Raw genomic sequence first — 16,316 nt, 5'->3', positions numbered from 1 at the left:
AAAGTCCTGGGATGCGACACCAGCCCAATCCTTACCTTGATCCTGGAACGTGCCCCACTACACACATGTCTAATTTACTCACCAGATCTTACTGAGACTGGAGATGACATTCAGCTAGTTGGGACCCAGGCACTGGGCTGTTTATTCTCTTTCATGACAACTCTTGAGGGAAGTGCTTACATCAGGGCCCCGGGGACATGGCTGTCTCCATTAGCCTTGCCTTTCTCCAAATGGCCTGGATCCCAGGTCCCTAAGTACCATTCCCCTCCTGGCCTTCTCCTGACTAGCTGCTGGCCCATTCCTCCCCACTTGCTCTAATCTCCATCCCACTTCGAATGTTCACGTTTATGGTATTTCACTACAAAAAAGCTCTCCCAGCTAAACCAACCTTGCTACAGACCTCTTTTAATACCTACCCTGGCATTGACTATTGAATTAATGAATAGTAAAGTTATTTTTCAATCTGCAATATCAATACATAGGCAAAGACAATTTTCAAATTTTTGTTTTTCATGTAAAGAAAGATATTTGATTATATTCATTCCAGGATTGGTCATGAGATTCATATTTTGAAGCCATAAATAATGAATTTTCATTCTTTACTAAGGGTTCATAAACATCCATGCATAATTTGTTTAAGTCACATGAGATTCTTGAGATTCACGACAAATTTTTATTTCATTTGCCTACATAGTGTATCATTCTGCTTAGTGTTTGGTCATCAAAAATCCACATTTATGGTTGCTGGGAAAAAAAATTCTCATGCTTTGTTTATATTCTTTTATAAGAAAATCTATTTGGTTTTCCTCATCCTGAATGTAGGATGTGAACTTTTTCCAACTCGGAAATAACTTTATATTCTTATTATAAAAGCAATCTTGTACATTGTCATTTTTAATCAGGAAGAAGAAAGTAGTCACACCTTCAGGGGGAGAAAAAAAACATCTTTTGATATCAATTCATGTCTTATCCTAGCTAGTTCTCCATACTTAATGTTCTTCTAAAAAATCATATTAGTGAAGAGAAGGAAAAATTATTTTCTACCAATCAAAGTGTTCCAGCTGGACTAAGAATTAAATTGACATGAGACAGATTAACAGGAGAAAATAAAGTGGATTTTATTATGTGCTTCATGGAAGCGCAATAATGAAACTACAGCCTAAAGAAATGACCAAAGCTGGCAGTTTTTATACTTCTTAGATAAAGAGAAAATAAATATTTAACGAATTGACAGGATAAAGGAAGCCTAATTTCAGGTGCTTTAATTAGTAAGGAACTCTAAACAGAACTTGGGCTGGGGTAGATGATTAGTGCCAAGTAGCAAAGGTTGTCGGTACAGACTTCTGGGCCCTAAATTTCTTGCCTCTTGTGTTAAGGATGTCTCTTCACCTGTTGGTGCAGGGAGGGGACTGTCCCAGGCATATTAGAAAGGCCAGTACGAACTGTGTCTCTGTACAATGTCAGCTTTATTTAATCATAAAGCAAGGTGAAAACAGGTTCAGGATTCCAAACTCAATAACATTTCACTACACATTAAACTTGGCTTCATACGAAGTCACACGGCAAACAAGATACAAGGGGTAAGAGGTTAAGGAACCAGAGGCAAAGTCAGTCCAGGCGTGCGGAGGTCAGAGGAGGCCTGGGCAGGTCTGGGTGCCCTGCTGCGGGTGGGGCTTCTCCTGTTTAAGCAGCCCGGGGTCTCTGGGGTGCTCAGACGTCAGTCCTGCAGACCCTCCCGCCCCAGTTGACTTTGAATGTTAATTCGCTGCCTATCCTTCAACAGATCCCTTGTGCGGCAGTCCCTTATAAACGTTCCTTCTCTCATCTGCAACACACAAGAGGTGCCAGGAACTTCCTCGCGGACCCATGTGAGTGCTCAATGCCGTTTTGTGCCCAAAGGACCCAGAACAGTGTCCCCAGGTCTGGACTTGGGGGACTACTGGCCCTCGTCCTCGTTTCCCAAGAAATGCTTTTTCTTGCTCGACTCCTCCCTGGTGGAGAGTATATACCTAAAAATCAAACAGAATTTGGTGGAAAGGGCTTTCTCCACCGACTGGTCCAAAACGCCACACGAAAGCGGTGACCTAACGAGGGCGCCCCGTCCAGCCGACGCCATCAGTAGATGCAGACCTTGGGAAGAAAGCTCTGTCCTGTTTTCTCCTCTGCCGCCAGCAGCAGCTGACCCAGACTGTCCATGTCGCCAGCGCGCTGGAGGCTCTGGCACAGCTCGCAGATGAGAAAAGCCCCGAGGGTGGCGTCCTCCAAGGTGTGGGCAATGGCCACGTTGACCACGTGCATGGGCTGGAGGGTCGCCTGCTCCCTGGCCCACAGCTCCTGCACCACGCGGTCATAGACACTCTCCTCGCAGGTGTAGATGACGTCGAAGGGGTCGCTGCACTCCTGAAACCTTTCGGGGCGCGGCTTGATCTCCTCGTTTCTCCCCAGGAGGTGCAGGATTCCGTTCCTGCGGTAGCGTTCCTGGTCGTTCCTGCAAAGGTCCTCGTACATCTGCTTCTACGTCGTGGAGAAGTCGTAGCTCACCCGGCGATTGAGAGAGGGTCCTGGGATCTTCACCCGAGATCCGACTCCGTAAGACTGGACGCGGAAGCCTCTCTTGCGGAGGAGGCTGTGGGCATCCATGCTGCGGTTCACATGGCTTCTGCACACCACAGCCACCCTGAGCAGGGACCAGGGCATGGCGGCAGCTGCGGGGCGCTGTGCGGTGCTGCCAGGGCGCTGAACCCCGGGTTTGGCTCTTCCCACGGGATGTGTGAGGACAGGCAGCAGACCGAATAAGCCCACTCCATCCAAGTGGGCAGAGACTTCCAGGACTTCCTGGTGGACTCGGTTTCAGTGGGTGGAGCGTCATCTGATCCTAAGACCCAAACCTAATCACAACAACTGGGAGGTGATTACAAGCACTAAACCACTGAATCCCAGCTAAACCACTGGATTTCCATTACAGTGCGACCGCCTGAGGCAGGGATGTGAAACCTGCGATTGGCTGGGTTGGTCTACATGGGGAAGGAGGACTGAGGTTGACAGTGACCAGGTCAGGTAGGCCAATGGTAAGCGTGTCACTGCTCTACAGCGACTTGGTCAGGAATATGGGTGGGAAATCTGTTTTGAGGTTTTGAACTGACATCCAATTCAATTCCACATTCAGTGACATGGAAGTGTTCTTGCACATGAATATATTTGGATTTTCTAGAAACACAGTTGTGTAAACCATAGGATGGTTGAACACAGCTTTGCCCCAAAATTCATAAAATCGTTCACCAATGTAAACAAATCACATGCTGGACAACATCCCCGCTGATAGTATATTAGAAATTACAACACAGCATTTTCTGCATTTAGTACTCTTAAAATTATGATTCTTAAGGAAAATCATGCATAGATCTTCCACTGGCTAAGTGTCTCAGAACAAGAGCCAGGTTTATTTGTACTCAATAGCCTTCAAGGAGGGGGTGGAGACTTCTAGCACTTCTTGAGGGATTCAGTTTGATCAAGGGGAGTGAATCTAATCATGCAAACCATAATCTGATCATTAGAACAGTTAGATGATTGAATCACTTGTACCTCTAGTTCCCTTCACAAGGGTGCTGCTACCAGTCCGGAGTGTTTTTTAAATCTGGAGTTACACCTGTTGGTTCCCTCTTGTATTTGACTAGAGAGGAGGGATAGGAAAAAGGAAGAAAGGAAGGCAACTTCTGGAGGAAATTATATTTTCACCATACAGATTGTGGAGATGGTTTCTCAGATGTCTATTTATCTCCAAACTCATCAAGTTGTATACATTTAATATATACAGCTTTTTGTATGTCAATCATAACTCAATAAAAAGTTTTTTTAAGGAAAGCTTATGATAGCTATGTAAATACCAACTAAGAGCACTGTATGGAGGGGCACTTGGGTGGCTCAGTCAGTTAAGCATCTGCCTTTGGCTTGGGTCATGATCCCAGGGTCCTGGGACGGAGCCCCACAGTGGGCTCCCTGCTCAGCCCACTGCCCTCTCAAAATAAATAAAATCTTTTTAAAGAATTTTTTACAAGACTACTGTATGGCTCTTCAAATCAGTGCAATCTGACCAGTCAATTAAAGATATCTCAAAAGTGGTGATGCAACATGGAGGCTTAAGTGGGTAGAAGAATAAATGAAACAAGATGGGATTGGGAGGGAGACAAACCATAAGTGACTCTTAATCTCACAAAACAAACTGAGGGTTGCCGGGGGGAGGGGGTTGGGGAGAAGGGGGTGGGATTATGGACATTGGGGAGGGTATGTGATTTGGTGAGTGCTGTGAAGTGTGTAAACCTGGTGATTCACAGACCTGGGGATAAAAATATATGTATATAAAAAATATATGTTTATAAAAAATAAAAAATTAAAAAAAAAAAAAAAGATATAAAAAAAAAAAAAAAAGATATCTCAAAAAACTTACCAACATAGATCCCATTTTTCAAAACCATCAAAAGGCCCATTTTATCAAACCATTTTATTGCTTAAATCTCATAAGTCATATAAAAAGAGAATACACAGAAGCAGAGTGTAGAATGACAGTTACCAATGTCTGGGAGAAATGGGAAGCTACCTCTCATTCGGCTCCACAAGGTGGCCACAGATGCTGTAGAATGGATATAAAGTTTCAGTTATACAAGATGATTGAGGTCTAAAGATATTCTGTACAATGTTGTGCCCATAACTAACAATACTGTATTACACACATACAAAATTGTTTAGGATTAAAAAAAAAAAAAAAGATATCAACACCAGGGGCCCATCGCAGACCAATGGAATCAGAACCTCTAGGTATGGAATGTACTATCATCCTGATTTTATTAGCTAATTCTGGTCATCCCTTTAACCACCCACCCTTTGCATTTCAAAATGTATTAATGCCAGAATTTAGACCATACACATTTTGCGTTAAGGACCTTGTACTTCACTTCATTCCTTGTGTTTATTTTACATTTTTGTTTCTGCCCTTGATTTTCTTTATTTTTGAGATATTTATCAAGTTGTTATACACGCCATTTTGTCCTTGTTAATTTTGAAGTTATACTTTGATTTCCCATTCTATTAAATGGTTACCTACACTTTCTCTGCCCTTCCTAATCACATCCCATTTCCCTGCTATTGGACGACAGAAATTTTGTAAATCTCATCTTTTTCACTGACCATATTCCTAATTCCCAGGTTTTGTTGGTGGTCCTTATCTAATCTATCTTGGAGCTAGCCCCTTTGATTTCTGGATCCCTATAACTTAGAATGGACTTTGTCTGAAAGCTCACCTTCTTTTTGCATTAGACTTCATAATAAATTATTTAACTATTTAATATAAACTTCAATGCTTTCTTTTTTTTTTTTTAAGATTTTATTTTTTTTTTTTTATTTGTCAGAGAGAGAGGAGCGAGAGTGAGCACAGGTAGACAGAGTGGCAGGCAGAGGCAGAGGGAGAAGCAGGCTCCCTGCCAAGCAAGGAGCCCAATGTGGGACTCGATCCCAGGACGCTGGGATCATGATCTGAGCTGAAGGCAGCTGCTTAACCAACTGAGCCACCCAGGCATCCCAACTTCAATGCTTTCTTATATTTTCTTTCTTTTCTTCACATTCCCCCCACCTCCATTTTGTTCTGGTTCACATAAGTGATAATGTTTGAAAAGTCTTCTCTCAAGTACTTTTGTAGGTGGGGAAAATGAGAATTAGACCCTCGGAGCTGCTGTGTATTTTTCTTTCACCCTGATGGATGAACCACAACATGGCTGGGTAGAGGTTGGGTATAGTCCTTAACTGCCATTTCACTGTCTTTGGTCCAGCATTAGAGATTTAAAAAAAAAAAAAATCCAATTCCAACATGATTATTCTTTTATACATAAAATGTTCTTTTTTTAGCTTAATGTTTGTAGATTTTTCTCTTTCTCCTCGGAGCTAAAAATCTTTACCAGCATCTGCCTTTCTCATCAGTCTGCCTTCACTGCTTGTCAATCTTTTATTCATTATCACCCACGTAAGGAGCTTTTTAGACATTTTTTTCCTAATTCCCCCTAGGAAATTTTAATAGCACAGATAAGTCATATCTGCTTCTGTACTGTATCTGGGCTTTATATATAAAAAGTGTAAGATTTTTGTCCCACTACCACTACCACTACCACCACCAGCCCCTGAAAACATTTTTGGCTCCTTAGGGGCAATAACAACCCTGTTGAGGAAGCATGAGGAAGCCTGAAACACAGTGAGCCTTTTATAACCGCTCAAGGAATAATCTACTAGTCTATTATTATCTACTAGTTAATTATTGTCTCCCATCTGTTAATGAAACTTACTCCTTTTGAAATCCCAGTCTTTTACATTTTGTTGTTCTTGATTTGTCTTTATGTTTTTGCTGCTTGTTTGAACATGGTTCTCAAATCTAATTTGTATCTCAAGAAAGACCATCTCTTCCTTCAATTCATTCACTAAGTTATTTATAAGAGAAATTACATGAAAATATTTTCTGTCATCCTCTTCCATCAATTTCTTGAATGGAAGTTACCTTTCATCTGCACTGTCTTCTTTCTCCCCTGGTACCTGTATGCCACTGGGGAAATGTGCAGTTTGTTCTGATGAACCGGACAAAGGGCTTATAGACCCAGCTCTCTGAGACTCTGGTCTGATTTTTCCTAGACCACAAATGGGAGCGGACCCAGAGATGGTAGGCAAAGTGCTCTCTATTCCCCACAAGGGTGGTGGTGAAGAGCAAAGAAGGGGCAGCCCTCCTCTGATACACCTGAAAAAGCCTTCTAGTCCCCTCGCCTCTTAATCACACACTTGACTTCACCTTGGCTTTTGGGGTCCACAGAGAATCCAGTCTCAGAAGACCAAAATCAACCTCCCCAACGTCCTTCCCTAGAGCTTAAGCATGGGCACTAACCTAATAGCATTCAGAAAGCACTCCCACCTACCCTAGTTCCTCCATCAGGCCTTCAAGCAACCAAGATCTCCCTCCTATGCTATCATTTTACAACCCCCTTAGAGTGTGTGGTTCAGATATAATGGTTTACTTACCCCAACTCTAAGTGAGCCCCTCTCTAAGATACCTCTACTGTCTGTTTCCTTAAAGGGTGGCAGAGAACTGAGGTTTATGACCTTACTGTGGTCTCACTGAGGGGGACCCAACTGGGTGAGGGACATATTCTTCTCTAGTGCACATGGAACATTCTCCAGAATAGATCACATCCTCGGTCCTAAATCAGGACTCAACCAGTATCAAAAGATTGGGATCATTCCCTGCATATTTTCAGACCACAATGCTCTGAAGCTAGAACTCAACCACAAGAGGAAGTTTGGAAAGAACCCAGATACATGGAGACTAAACAGCATCCTTCTAAAGAATGAATGGGTCAACCGGGAAATTAAAGAAGAATTGAAAAAAATCATGGAAACAAATGATAATGAAAATACAACGGTTCCAAATCTGTGGGGCACAACAAAGGCAGTCCTGAGAGGAAAATATATAGCGGTACAAGCCTTTCTCAAGAAACAAGAAAAGTCTCAGGTACACAACCTAACCCTACACCTAAAGGAGCTGGAGAAAGAACAAGAAAGAAACCCTAAGCCCAGTAGGAGAAGAGAAATCATAAAGATCAGAGCAGAAATCAATGAAATAGAAACAAACAAAAAAAAAAAGAGCAAATCAACGAAACTAGGAGCTGGTTCTTCGAAAGAATTAATAAAATTGATAAACCCCTGGCCAGACTTATCAAAAAGAAAAGAGAAAGGACCCAAATAAATAAAATCATGAATGAAAGAGGAGAGATCACAACTAACACCAAAGAAATACAAACTATTATAAGAACATACTATGAGCAACTCTACGCCAACAAATTTGACAATCTGGAAGAAATGGATGCATTCCTAGAAACATATAAACTACCACAACTGAACCAGGAAGAAATAGAAAGCCTGAATAGACCCATAACCAGTAAGGAGATTGAAACAGTCATTAAAAATCTCCAAACAAACAAAAGCCCAGGGCCAGACGGCTTCCCGGGGGAATTCTACCAAACATTTAAAGAAGAACTAATTCCTATCTCCTGAAACTGTTCCAAAAAATAAAATGGAAGGAAAACTTCCAAACTCATTTTATGAGGCCATCATCACCTTGATCCCAAAACCAGACAAGGATACCATCAAAAAAAAGAGAGCTATAGACCAATATCCTTGATGAACACAGATGTGAAAATTCTCACCAAAATACTAGCCAATAGGATCCCACAGTACATTAAAAGGATTATTAACCACGACCAAATGGGATTTATTCCAGGGCTGCAAGATTGGTTCAACATCCGCAAATCAGTCAATGTGATACAACACATCAATAAAAGAAAGAACAAGAACCATATGATACTCTCAATAGATGCTGAAAAAGCATTTGACAAAGTACAGCATCCCTTCCTGATCAAAACTCTTCAAAGTGTAGGGATAGAGGGCACATACCTCAATATCATCAAAGCCATCTATGAAAAACCCACCGCAAATATCATTCTCAATGGAGAAAAACTGAAAGCTTTTCCATTAGGTCAGGAACATGGCAGGGATGTCCATTATCACCACTGCTATTCAACACAGTACTAGAAGTCCTAACCTCAGCAATCAGACAACAAAAGGAAATAAAAAGCATCCAAATCGGCAAAGAAGAAGTCAAATTATCACTCTTCGCAGGTGATATGATACTATATGTGGAAAACCCAAAAGACTCCACTCCAAAACTGTTAGAACGTGTACAGGAATTCAGTAAAGTGTCAGGATATAAAATCAATGCACAGAAATCAGTTGCATTTCTCTACACCAATAACAAGACAGAAGAAAGAGAAATTAAGGAGCCAATCCCATTTACAATTGCACCCGAAACCATAAGATACCTAGGAATAAACCTAACCAAAGAGACACAGAATCTATACTCAGAAAACTATAAAGTATTCATGAAAGAAATTGAGGAAGACACAAAGAAATGGAAAAATGTTCCATGCTCCTGGATTGGAAGAATAAATATTGTGAAAATGTCTACGCTACCTAAAGCAATCTACACATTTAATGCAATTCCCATCAAAGTACCATCCATCTTTTTCAAAGAAATGGAACAAATAATTCTAAAATTTATACGGAACCAGAAAAGACCTCGAATAGCCAAAGGGATATTGAAAAAGAAAGCCAACGTTGGTGGCATCACAATTCCGGACTTCAAGCTCTATTACAAAGCTGTCATCATCAAGACAGCATGGTACTGGCACAAAAACAGACACATAGATCAATGGAACAGAATAGAGAGCCCAGAAATAGACCCTCAACTCTATGGTCAACTAATCTTTGACAAAGCAGGAAAGAATGTCCAATGGAAAAAAGACAGCCTCTTCAATAAATGGTGTTGGGAAAATAGGACAGCCACATGCGGAAAAATGAAATTGGACCCTTTCCTTACACCACACACGAAAATAGACTCAAAATGGATGAAGGACCTCAATGTGCGAAAGGAATCCATCAAAATCCTTGAGGAGAACACAGGCAGCAACCTCTTCGACCTCAGCCGCAGCAACATCTTCCTAGGAACAACGCCAAAGGCAAGGGAAGCAAGAGCAAAAATGAACTATTGGGATTTCATCAAGATCAAAAGCTTTTGCACAGCAAAGGAAACAGTTAACAAAATCAAAGACAACTGACAGAATGGGAGAAGATATTTTCAAACAACATATCAGATAAAGGACTAGTGTCCAAAATCTATCAAGATCTTAGCAAACTCAACAGCCAAAGAACAAATAATCCAATCAAGAAATGGGCAGAGGACATGAACAGACATTTCTGCAAAGAAGACATCCAGATGGCGAACAGACACATGAAAAAGTGCTCCATATCACTCGGCATCAGGGAAATACAAATCAAAACCACAATGAGATATCACCTCACACCAGTCAGAATGGCTAAAATCAACAAGTCAGGAAATGACAGATGCTGGCGAGGATGCGGAGAAAGGGGAACCCTCCTACACTGTTGGTGGGAATGCAAGCTGGTGCAACCACTCTGGAAAACAGCATGGTGGTTCTTCAAAAAGTTGAAAATAGAGCTACCCTATGACCCAGGAATTGCACTACTGGGTATTTACCCTGGAGATACAAACGTAGTGATCCAAAGGGGCACATGCACCCAAATGTTTATAGCAGCAATGTCCACAATAGCCAAACTATGGAAAGAACCTAGATGTCCATCAACAGATGAATGGATCAAGAACATGTGGTATATATACACAATGGAATACTATGCAGCCATCAAAAGAAATGAAATCTTGCCATTTGCGACAACATGGATGGAACTAGAGCGTATCATGCTTAGCGAAATAAGTCAAGCAGACAAAGACAACTATCATATGATCTCCCTGATATGAGGAAGTGGTGATGCAACATGGGGGCTTAAGTGGGTATGAGAAGAATAAATGAAACAAGATGGGATTGGGAGGGAGACAAACCATAAGTGACTCTTAATCCCACAAAACAAACTGAGGGTTGCTGGGGGGAGGGGGTTTGGGAGAAGGGGGTGGGATTATGGACATTGGGGAGGGTATGTGCTTTGGTGAGTGCTGTGAAGTGTGTAAACCTGGTGATTCACAGACCTGTACCCCTGGGGATAAAAATATATGTTTATAAAAAATAAAAAATTTTTTAAAAAAAACCAATAACACAGATTTGAGTTAGCAAGAGAGCATGTTGCCCGAAAATAAAAACCAAACCAACTGAGGATAGTTGCATAACAGACTTTAAATTTAGGGTAAACAGAAACTCTCTCAGAAAACAGAGGAATTCAGATTTTGTTTCACTAAAGTAAAGATACAGAAAGTCTTAATAAGTTGAGACTGAGAAAAATGTTGGCTTCAGTGGAAAGTTCCAGCAGGAGAGGAATTAGGCTTTAACTTGTCAATGAAAGCCCTCAGGAAACTCTGCAGGAGTGCTAAGGTGTAAACCAGGTGGAGGGGGCTAGAGAGGATGTGGGGACAACACGCCTTAAGAGAGCCAGCTTGTAACAGATATGTGAAAAAGTGCTCCACATCACTGGGCATTTGGGAAATAGAAATCAAAACCACAATGAGATACCACCTCACACCAGTCAGAATGGCTAAAATTAACAAGTCAGTAAATGACAGATGCTGGCGAGGATGCGGAGAAAGGGGAACCCTGTTACATTGTTGGTGGGAATGCAAGCTGGTGCAACCACTCTGGAAAACAGCATGGAGGTTCCTCAAAATGTTGAAAATAGAGCTACCCTATGACCCAGCAATTGCACTACTGGGTATTTACCCTAAAGATGCAAACATAGTGACCCGAAGGGGCACTTGCACCCAAATGTTTATAGTAGCAATGTCCACAATAGCCAAACTATGGAAAGAACCTAGATGTCCATCAACAGATGAAGGGATAAAGAAGATGTGGTGTGTATAGATATACAATGGAATACTATGCAACCATCAAAAGAAATGAAATCTTGCCATTTGCGTCTGCACAGATGCAACTAGAGGGTATTATGCTTAGCGAAATAAGTCAACCAGAGAAAGATAACTATCATATGATCTCCCTGATATGAGGAAGTGGTGATGCAACATGGGGGCTTAAGTGGGTACGAGAAGAATAAATGAAACAAGATGGGATCGGGAGGGAGATAAACCATAAGAGACTCTTAATGTCACAAAACCAACTGAGGGTGGCAAGGGGGAGGGAGGTATGGAGAGGGTGGCTGGGTTATGGACATTGGGGAGGGTATGTGCTATGGTGAGTGCTGTAAAGTGTGTAAACCTGGCGATTCACAGACCTGTACCTCTGGGGCTAATACATTATATGTTTATTAAAAAATAAAAAATATTTTTAAAAAAGGAGAGAGAGAGCCATCTTGTGAAGGGCATTAGCAGAGATTTGGCCCTGAAGAGGTCCCAGCACATTCGTGGAAAGCTGTCGTGTTTGTTTTGAAAATAGGAGGTATTAGGGCACCTGGGTGAGTCAGTTGAGCATCTGACTCTTGATCTCAGCTCAGGTCTTGGGTTCAAGCCTCACATTGGGCTCCAGGCTGGGCATGGAGAAGGAAGGAAGGAAGGAGGGAGAGGGGGAGGGGGAAGGAAAATAGGAGATATTAAACTGTATCATCCTGAGGAGATTTAGAAAATGGTACAGGAGATCAAAGATAATTGATGGAGCAGGCCCTAGACTAGATGAAAGGAAGTGTGGGATGCAATGATCCTAAATAGTATGGATGCTCTGTCCTTGAGCCAAGAGAAAAGAAAAAGCAATTACAATGGTTACCATGCTTCGCTGGTTAGCATAGTAAGACCTGAGGTATTTTATCCCCCTTACCGCAGGAGCCACTGAGGAGCAACAGCCATGGCTCTGCGATCCCCTGTGGCCATGGGCCTCAACAAGGGTGACAAGGTGACTAAGAACCTGAGCGAGCCAAGGCACAGCCACCAAGGGCGCCTCACCAAGCACACCAAGTTCATGCGGGAATGATGGAGCGGTGTGTACCTTCATCCTAAAAGAGGCAGCCACCCATGGAGCTGCTCAAGGTCTCCAAGGACAAGCGCGCCCTCAAGGTCACCAAGAAGACTGTGGGAACACACATCCAGGCCAAGAGGAAGAGAGAGAAGCTGAGCTGTGTCCTGACAACCATGAAGAAAGTGGTCCTCTGAGAAGGACTGAACCCCTATCCCTCTGTATGTAATAAGGCCTTTTTGGAACTTGAAAACTAAACAAAACAAAAATGCTGAGGGCATAGAATTATCTACTGAGGGACTGAGATATGAAGACATTTCCTAAATTCATTTCCATTTGGACCCTCTCTGACTAAAAGTCCCTGTTCCTTTGGCCAGTAGGTCCCACTGCCCCCATGGAGATTATAGGTGTTGATGACTCTGCGTTGGAAAGTGGGGTGGCTGGAGGTTAGGAAGAACACACCCTGATACCTTCCTATTCTGATGATACAACAAAGATTCAAACAAAGATACAATGTTCAAGGTTTGAATACAGGGCTTGGCTATTGTGAGAAGTTATTTGAGGTTGAGAAAACCTCCCTCATCCATCCCTCCTTTCCTTCCTGCCTTCTTTTAATACTGTTCCCACACTTCATGCTTTCTTTCCTTCTGTCCTCACCACCCACACCTGAGCTGTCCCTCCACAGTTTGCTCACCATCACTGCTCCCTTGGTTTCCCATCAGCCTGAGCCTCCACCATGACCCCTGGCCCCATCCTTTCCATTTTCTTATCTGACAAGTAGACTGCCCTACCCCCACTCTGGGAGGTAACAGAGTTCCTGACTGGACAGAAATCTGACATATTTTCACAGCTTCAGTGACCTCACCCGGAAAGGAAGTTAAAGTCAGTGACCCCTGAACACTCCCCTACCCCAAAACCAAAGTTTAGGGGCCATGTTCTGGGTCAGTGGCTCACTAGTATCACCAGAGTAAATCTGTAAGGGACCAAGAAGATGTGCATGCTATTCTTAGAGACCCTGTGCTAGAGCTTTTGGAGGGCCATGAACAACTCTGCCCTCCCCAGCCAGAGGCAGTGCGCCCGACAGAGCTCTGAGGTAAAGGTCTCTAATGAGGGAAGAGTCAGGTTCGCACTGTCCCTTCAGGATTCCTTTTTTTTTTTTTTATAAAGATTTTATTTATTTATTTGACAGACAGAGATCACAAGCAGGCAGAGAGGCAGGCAGAGAGAGAGAGAGAGGGAAGCAGGCTTCCTGCGGAGCAGGGAGCCCGATGCAGGGCTCCATCCCAGGACCCTGAGATCATGACCCGAGCCAAAGGCAGCAGCCCAAACCACTGAACCACCCAGGTGCCCCCAGGATTCCTTTTCTACCTGAGGAAGGACTCAGGAGCACTGGGTGGGGTGGAAGTGCAGAGGGTACAAAAAGAGAAGGGATTTTTGTCCCTGGGAACCTGTGCCATACATCATTGCCATCATTCTGTGACCCCCTTCACAATCTTTCTCAGCCTCCATACCTCCCACAAGGACCCGAATTTTTTTTCACACTGCTCAGCACCCTAAATTGAGCACCTATCACAACACAAGGGCAGTGGCATGGGGTTCTATGTCTGTTCTTCTGAGGCCCCATTTCTTCTGACATCCTTTGGTGGCCAAGTCCACCTATTCAGCCATCATCTTCTGTGTATTCCTAACTCTTGCCGATTTTTGGCACTCCATACTACTGCAAATTTTTATTCTCCCAGTCTCCAACATGCACCTCAAAGCCTAGGTCTTTGATGTACCATAAAGAGAAGAACCACGTCCCAATAAAAGGGCCACAGTGGTGCAGAGAGGAGAAAGGTAATTGAAAGCAATAAACAATACGAGAGGCTATTCTGTAAACACTGGGCATGAAGCTGAATACTTCATAAAGCTTGAATTTTGTGGAGTTATTCTAACCCCTTGTATTTCACAGCAATAATATTTTATGGGAGGCCACTATACTTTCATTTAACTGAGAATTTTCCTTCTATCCTCTCAACTCAAAAACATCTGTATCGATTACTAAAAATTTTTATCCGCTGGGACACCTGAGTGGCTCAATCTGTTAAGCATCTGCCTTTGGCTCAGGTCATGATCCCGGGTCCTGGGATCAAGCCCTACGTTGGGCTCCCTGCTCACTGGGGAGTCTGCTTCTCCCTCTATCTCTGTTCCTCCTCTCCACTTATCCTCTCTCTCTCTGTAATAAATATTTTTAAAAATAATTTTTATTTGCTTTTTTCCTTCTTTTATACCTAGTGTACTTCGAACAGGATTAGTTATAATCCTCATTTTAGAGCACATAAATGTCACCAGTATGTATGACGTTCATCTGTATTTTTATTTTCAGTACCCATCTCCCCACCACATAGGCGCTCACTCTAATGTATTTACTATATTGACTTAAGCTTGCATTTTATTCTTGTAAAATATGGATAATTGTTATTTGAATCATTTTAACTATATAATGTGTTGTTCCAAAATGTCATTCTCTTTCTTTTTTTTTTTTCAGTTGGAAAAGCATGCAATTCTTTTTTTTTTTAATTAATTTTTTATTTTTTATAAACATATATTTTTATCCCCAGGGGTACAGGTCTGTGAATCACCAGGTTTACACACTTTACACACTTCACAGCACTCACCAAAGCACATACCCTCCCCAATGTCCATAATCCCACCCCCTTCTCCCAAACCCCCTCCCCCCAGCAACCCTCAGTTTGTTTTGTGAGATTAAGAGTCACTTATGGTTTGTGGTCATTCTCTTTCTTATTGGTTTTCACTCGCTACCATTTTTAAGACTGCTCTCTTGCTAATACTTACATCTAGTTTATTGTTTTTACCTCCTGCATTCTCCTAATTACCTATTATCCCAATGCTGGACATATCCAGTTCCTAGATGTGACTAAAAATTCTGAGAAACATTTCCTCATATGTGTCTCCTTTTTTTTTTTTTTTAAGATTTTATTTATTTATTTATTTCACTGAGAGAGACAGAGAGTGCTCAAAAGAGGAAACACAAGCAGGAGGAATGGGAGAGGAGAAACAGCCTTACCGCTGAGCAAGGAGCCTGAGGCAGAGCTCTCCATCCCAGGACCCCGGGATCATGGCCAGACCTGAAGGCAGATGCTTAACTGACTAAGCCACCCAGATGCTCCCCTCCCCCCAACTTATAAACTATTGTAAGAATTTCTCTCAGGTGGTCATGGTGTGTGCTGCACCCCCTGCACCCCAAGATTTCCTCCAGGTGGATGGGGAGTACTGTGCCCAAGTTCGACCTCCTAACAGACGATTTTTCTTGCAGTTCCAGGCAGTTCCCTCCCTGAGTTCCAAGGTATCTCATGGTTTTTTATGCTATTGTAAATTTTTATTTAGGGGCACCTGGGTGGCTCAGTGGGTTAAAGCCTTGGCCTTTGGCTCAGGTCATGATCGCAGGGTCCTGAGATCAAGCCCCACATCAGGCTTTCTGCTCGGCAGGGAGCCTGCTTCTTCCTCTCTCTCTCTCTGCCTCTCTGCCTATTTGTGATCTCTGTCAAATAAATAAATAAGATCTTTTTAAAAATCTTTAAGAATAATTTATTTAAAAAAAAAAAAAGAATGTGGGAAAGCCTTTAGGTACTGGAATGTTCTTATCAGACATCAGAGAAGCTTTGGGGATATCTTCAGTGTGGGAAACCTTCTGTATGAGCTCAAGTCTCATTAAACATAAGCAGTTTCAGGATGCCTGGGTGGCTCTGTCAGTTAAGTGTATGCCTTAGGCTTAGATTGTGGTCCCATGTTCCTGGGATCAAGCCCCACATC

The 16,316-nt window shown here is 42.5% G+C and overlaps 1 protein-coding gene and 1 pseudogene across 1 annotated transcript; one reads left to right on the top strand and one right to left on the bottom strand.

The window, feature by feature from the left end:
• Positions 1-2,115: 2,115 nt before the first annotated feature.
• Positions 2,116-2,697, bottom strand: LOC131820809 (RNA polymerase II subunit A C-terminal domain phosphatase SSU72 like protein 5-like). The gene is given in 1 exon segment (XM_059156572.1): positions 2,116-2,697. A coding segment is annotated over 1 exon segment (582 nt).
• A 9,698-nt stretch (positions 2,698-12,395) lies between these two features.
• On the top strand, positions 12,396-12,700 carry LOC131833425 (large ribosomal subunit protein eL36-like; annotated as a pseudogene).
• Positions 12,701-16,316: the final 3,616 nt, after the last annotated feature.

Source organism: Mustela lutreola, chromosome 1 (genome assembly GCF_030435805.1).
Source record: "Mustela lutreola isolate mMusLut2 chromosome 1, mMusLut2.pri, whole genome shotgun sequence".
Lineage (NCBI taxonomy): Eukaryota > Metazoa > Chordata > Mammalia > Carnivora > Mustelidae > Mustela > Mustela lutreola.
Note: the sequence above shows the minus strand (reverse complement) of the source record. Positions and strands in the feature narration are given on the sequence as shown.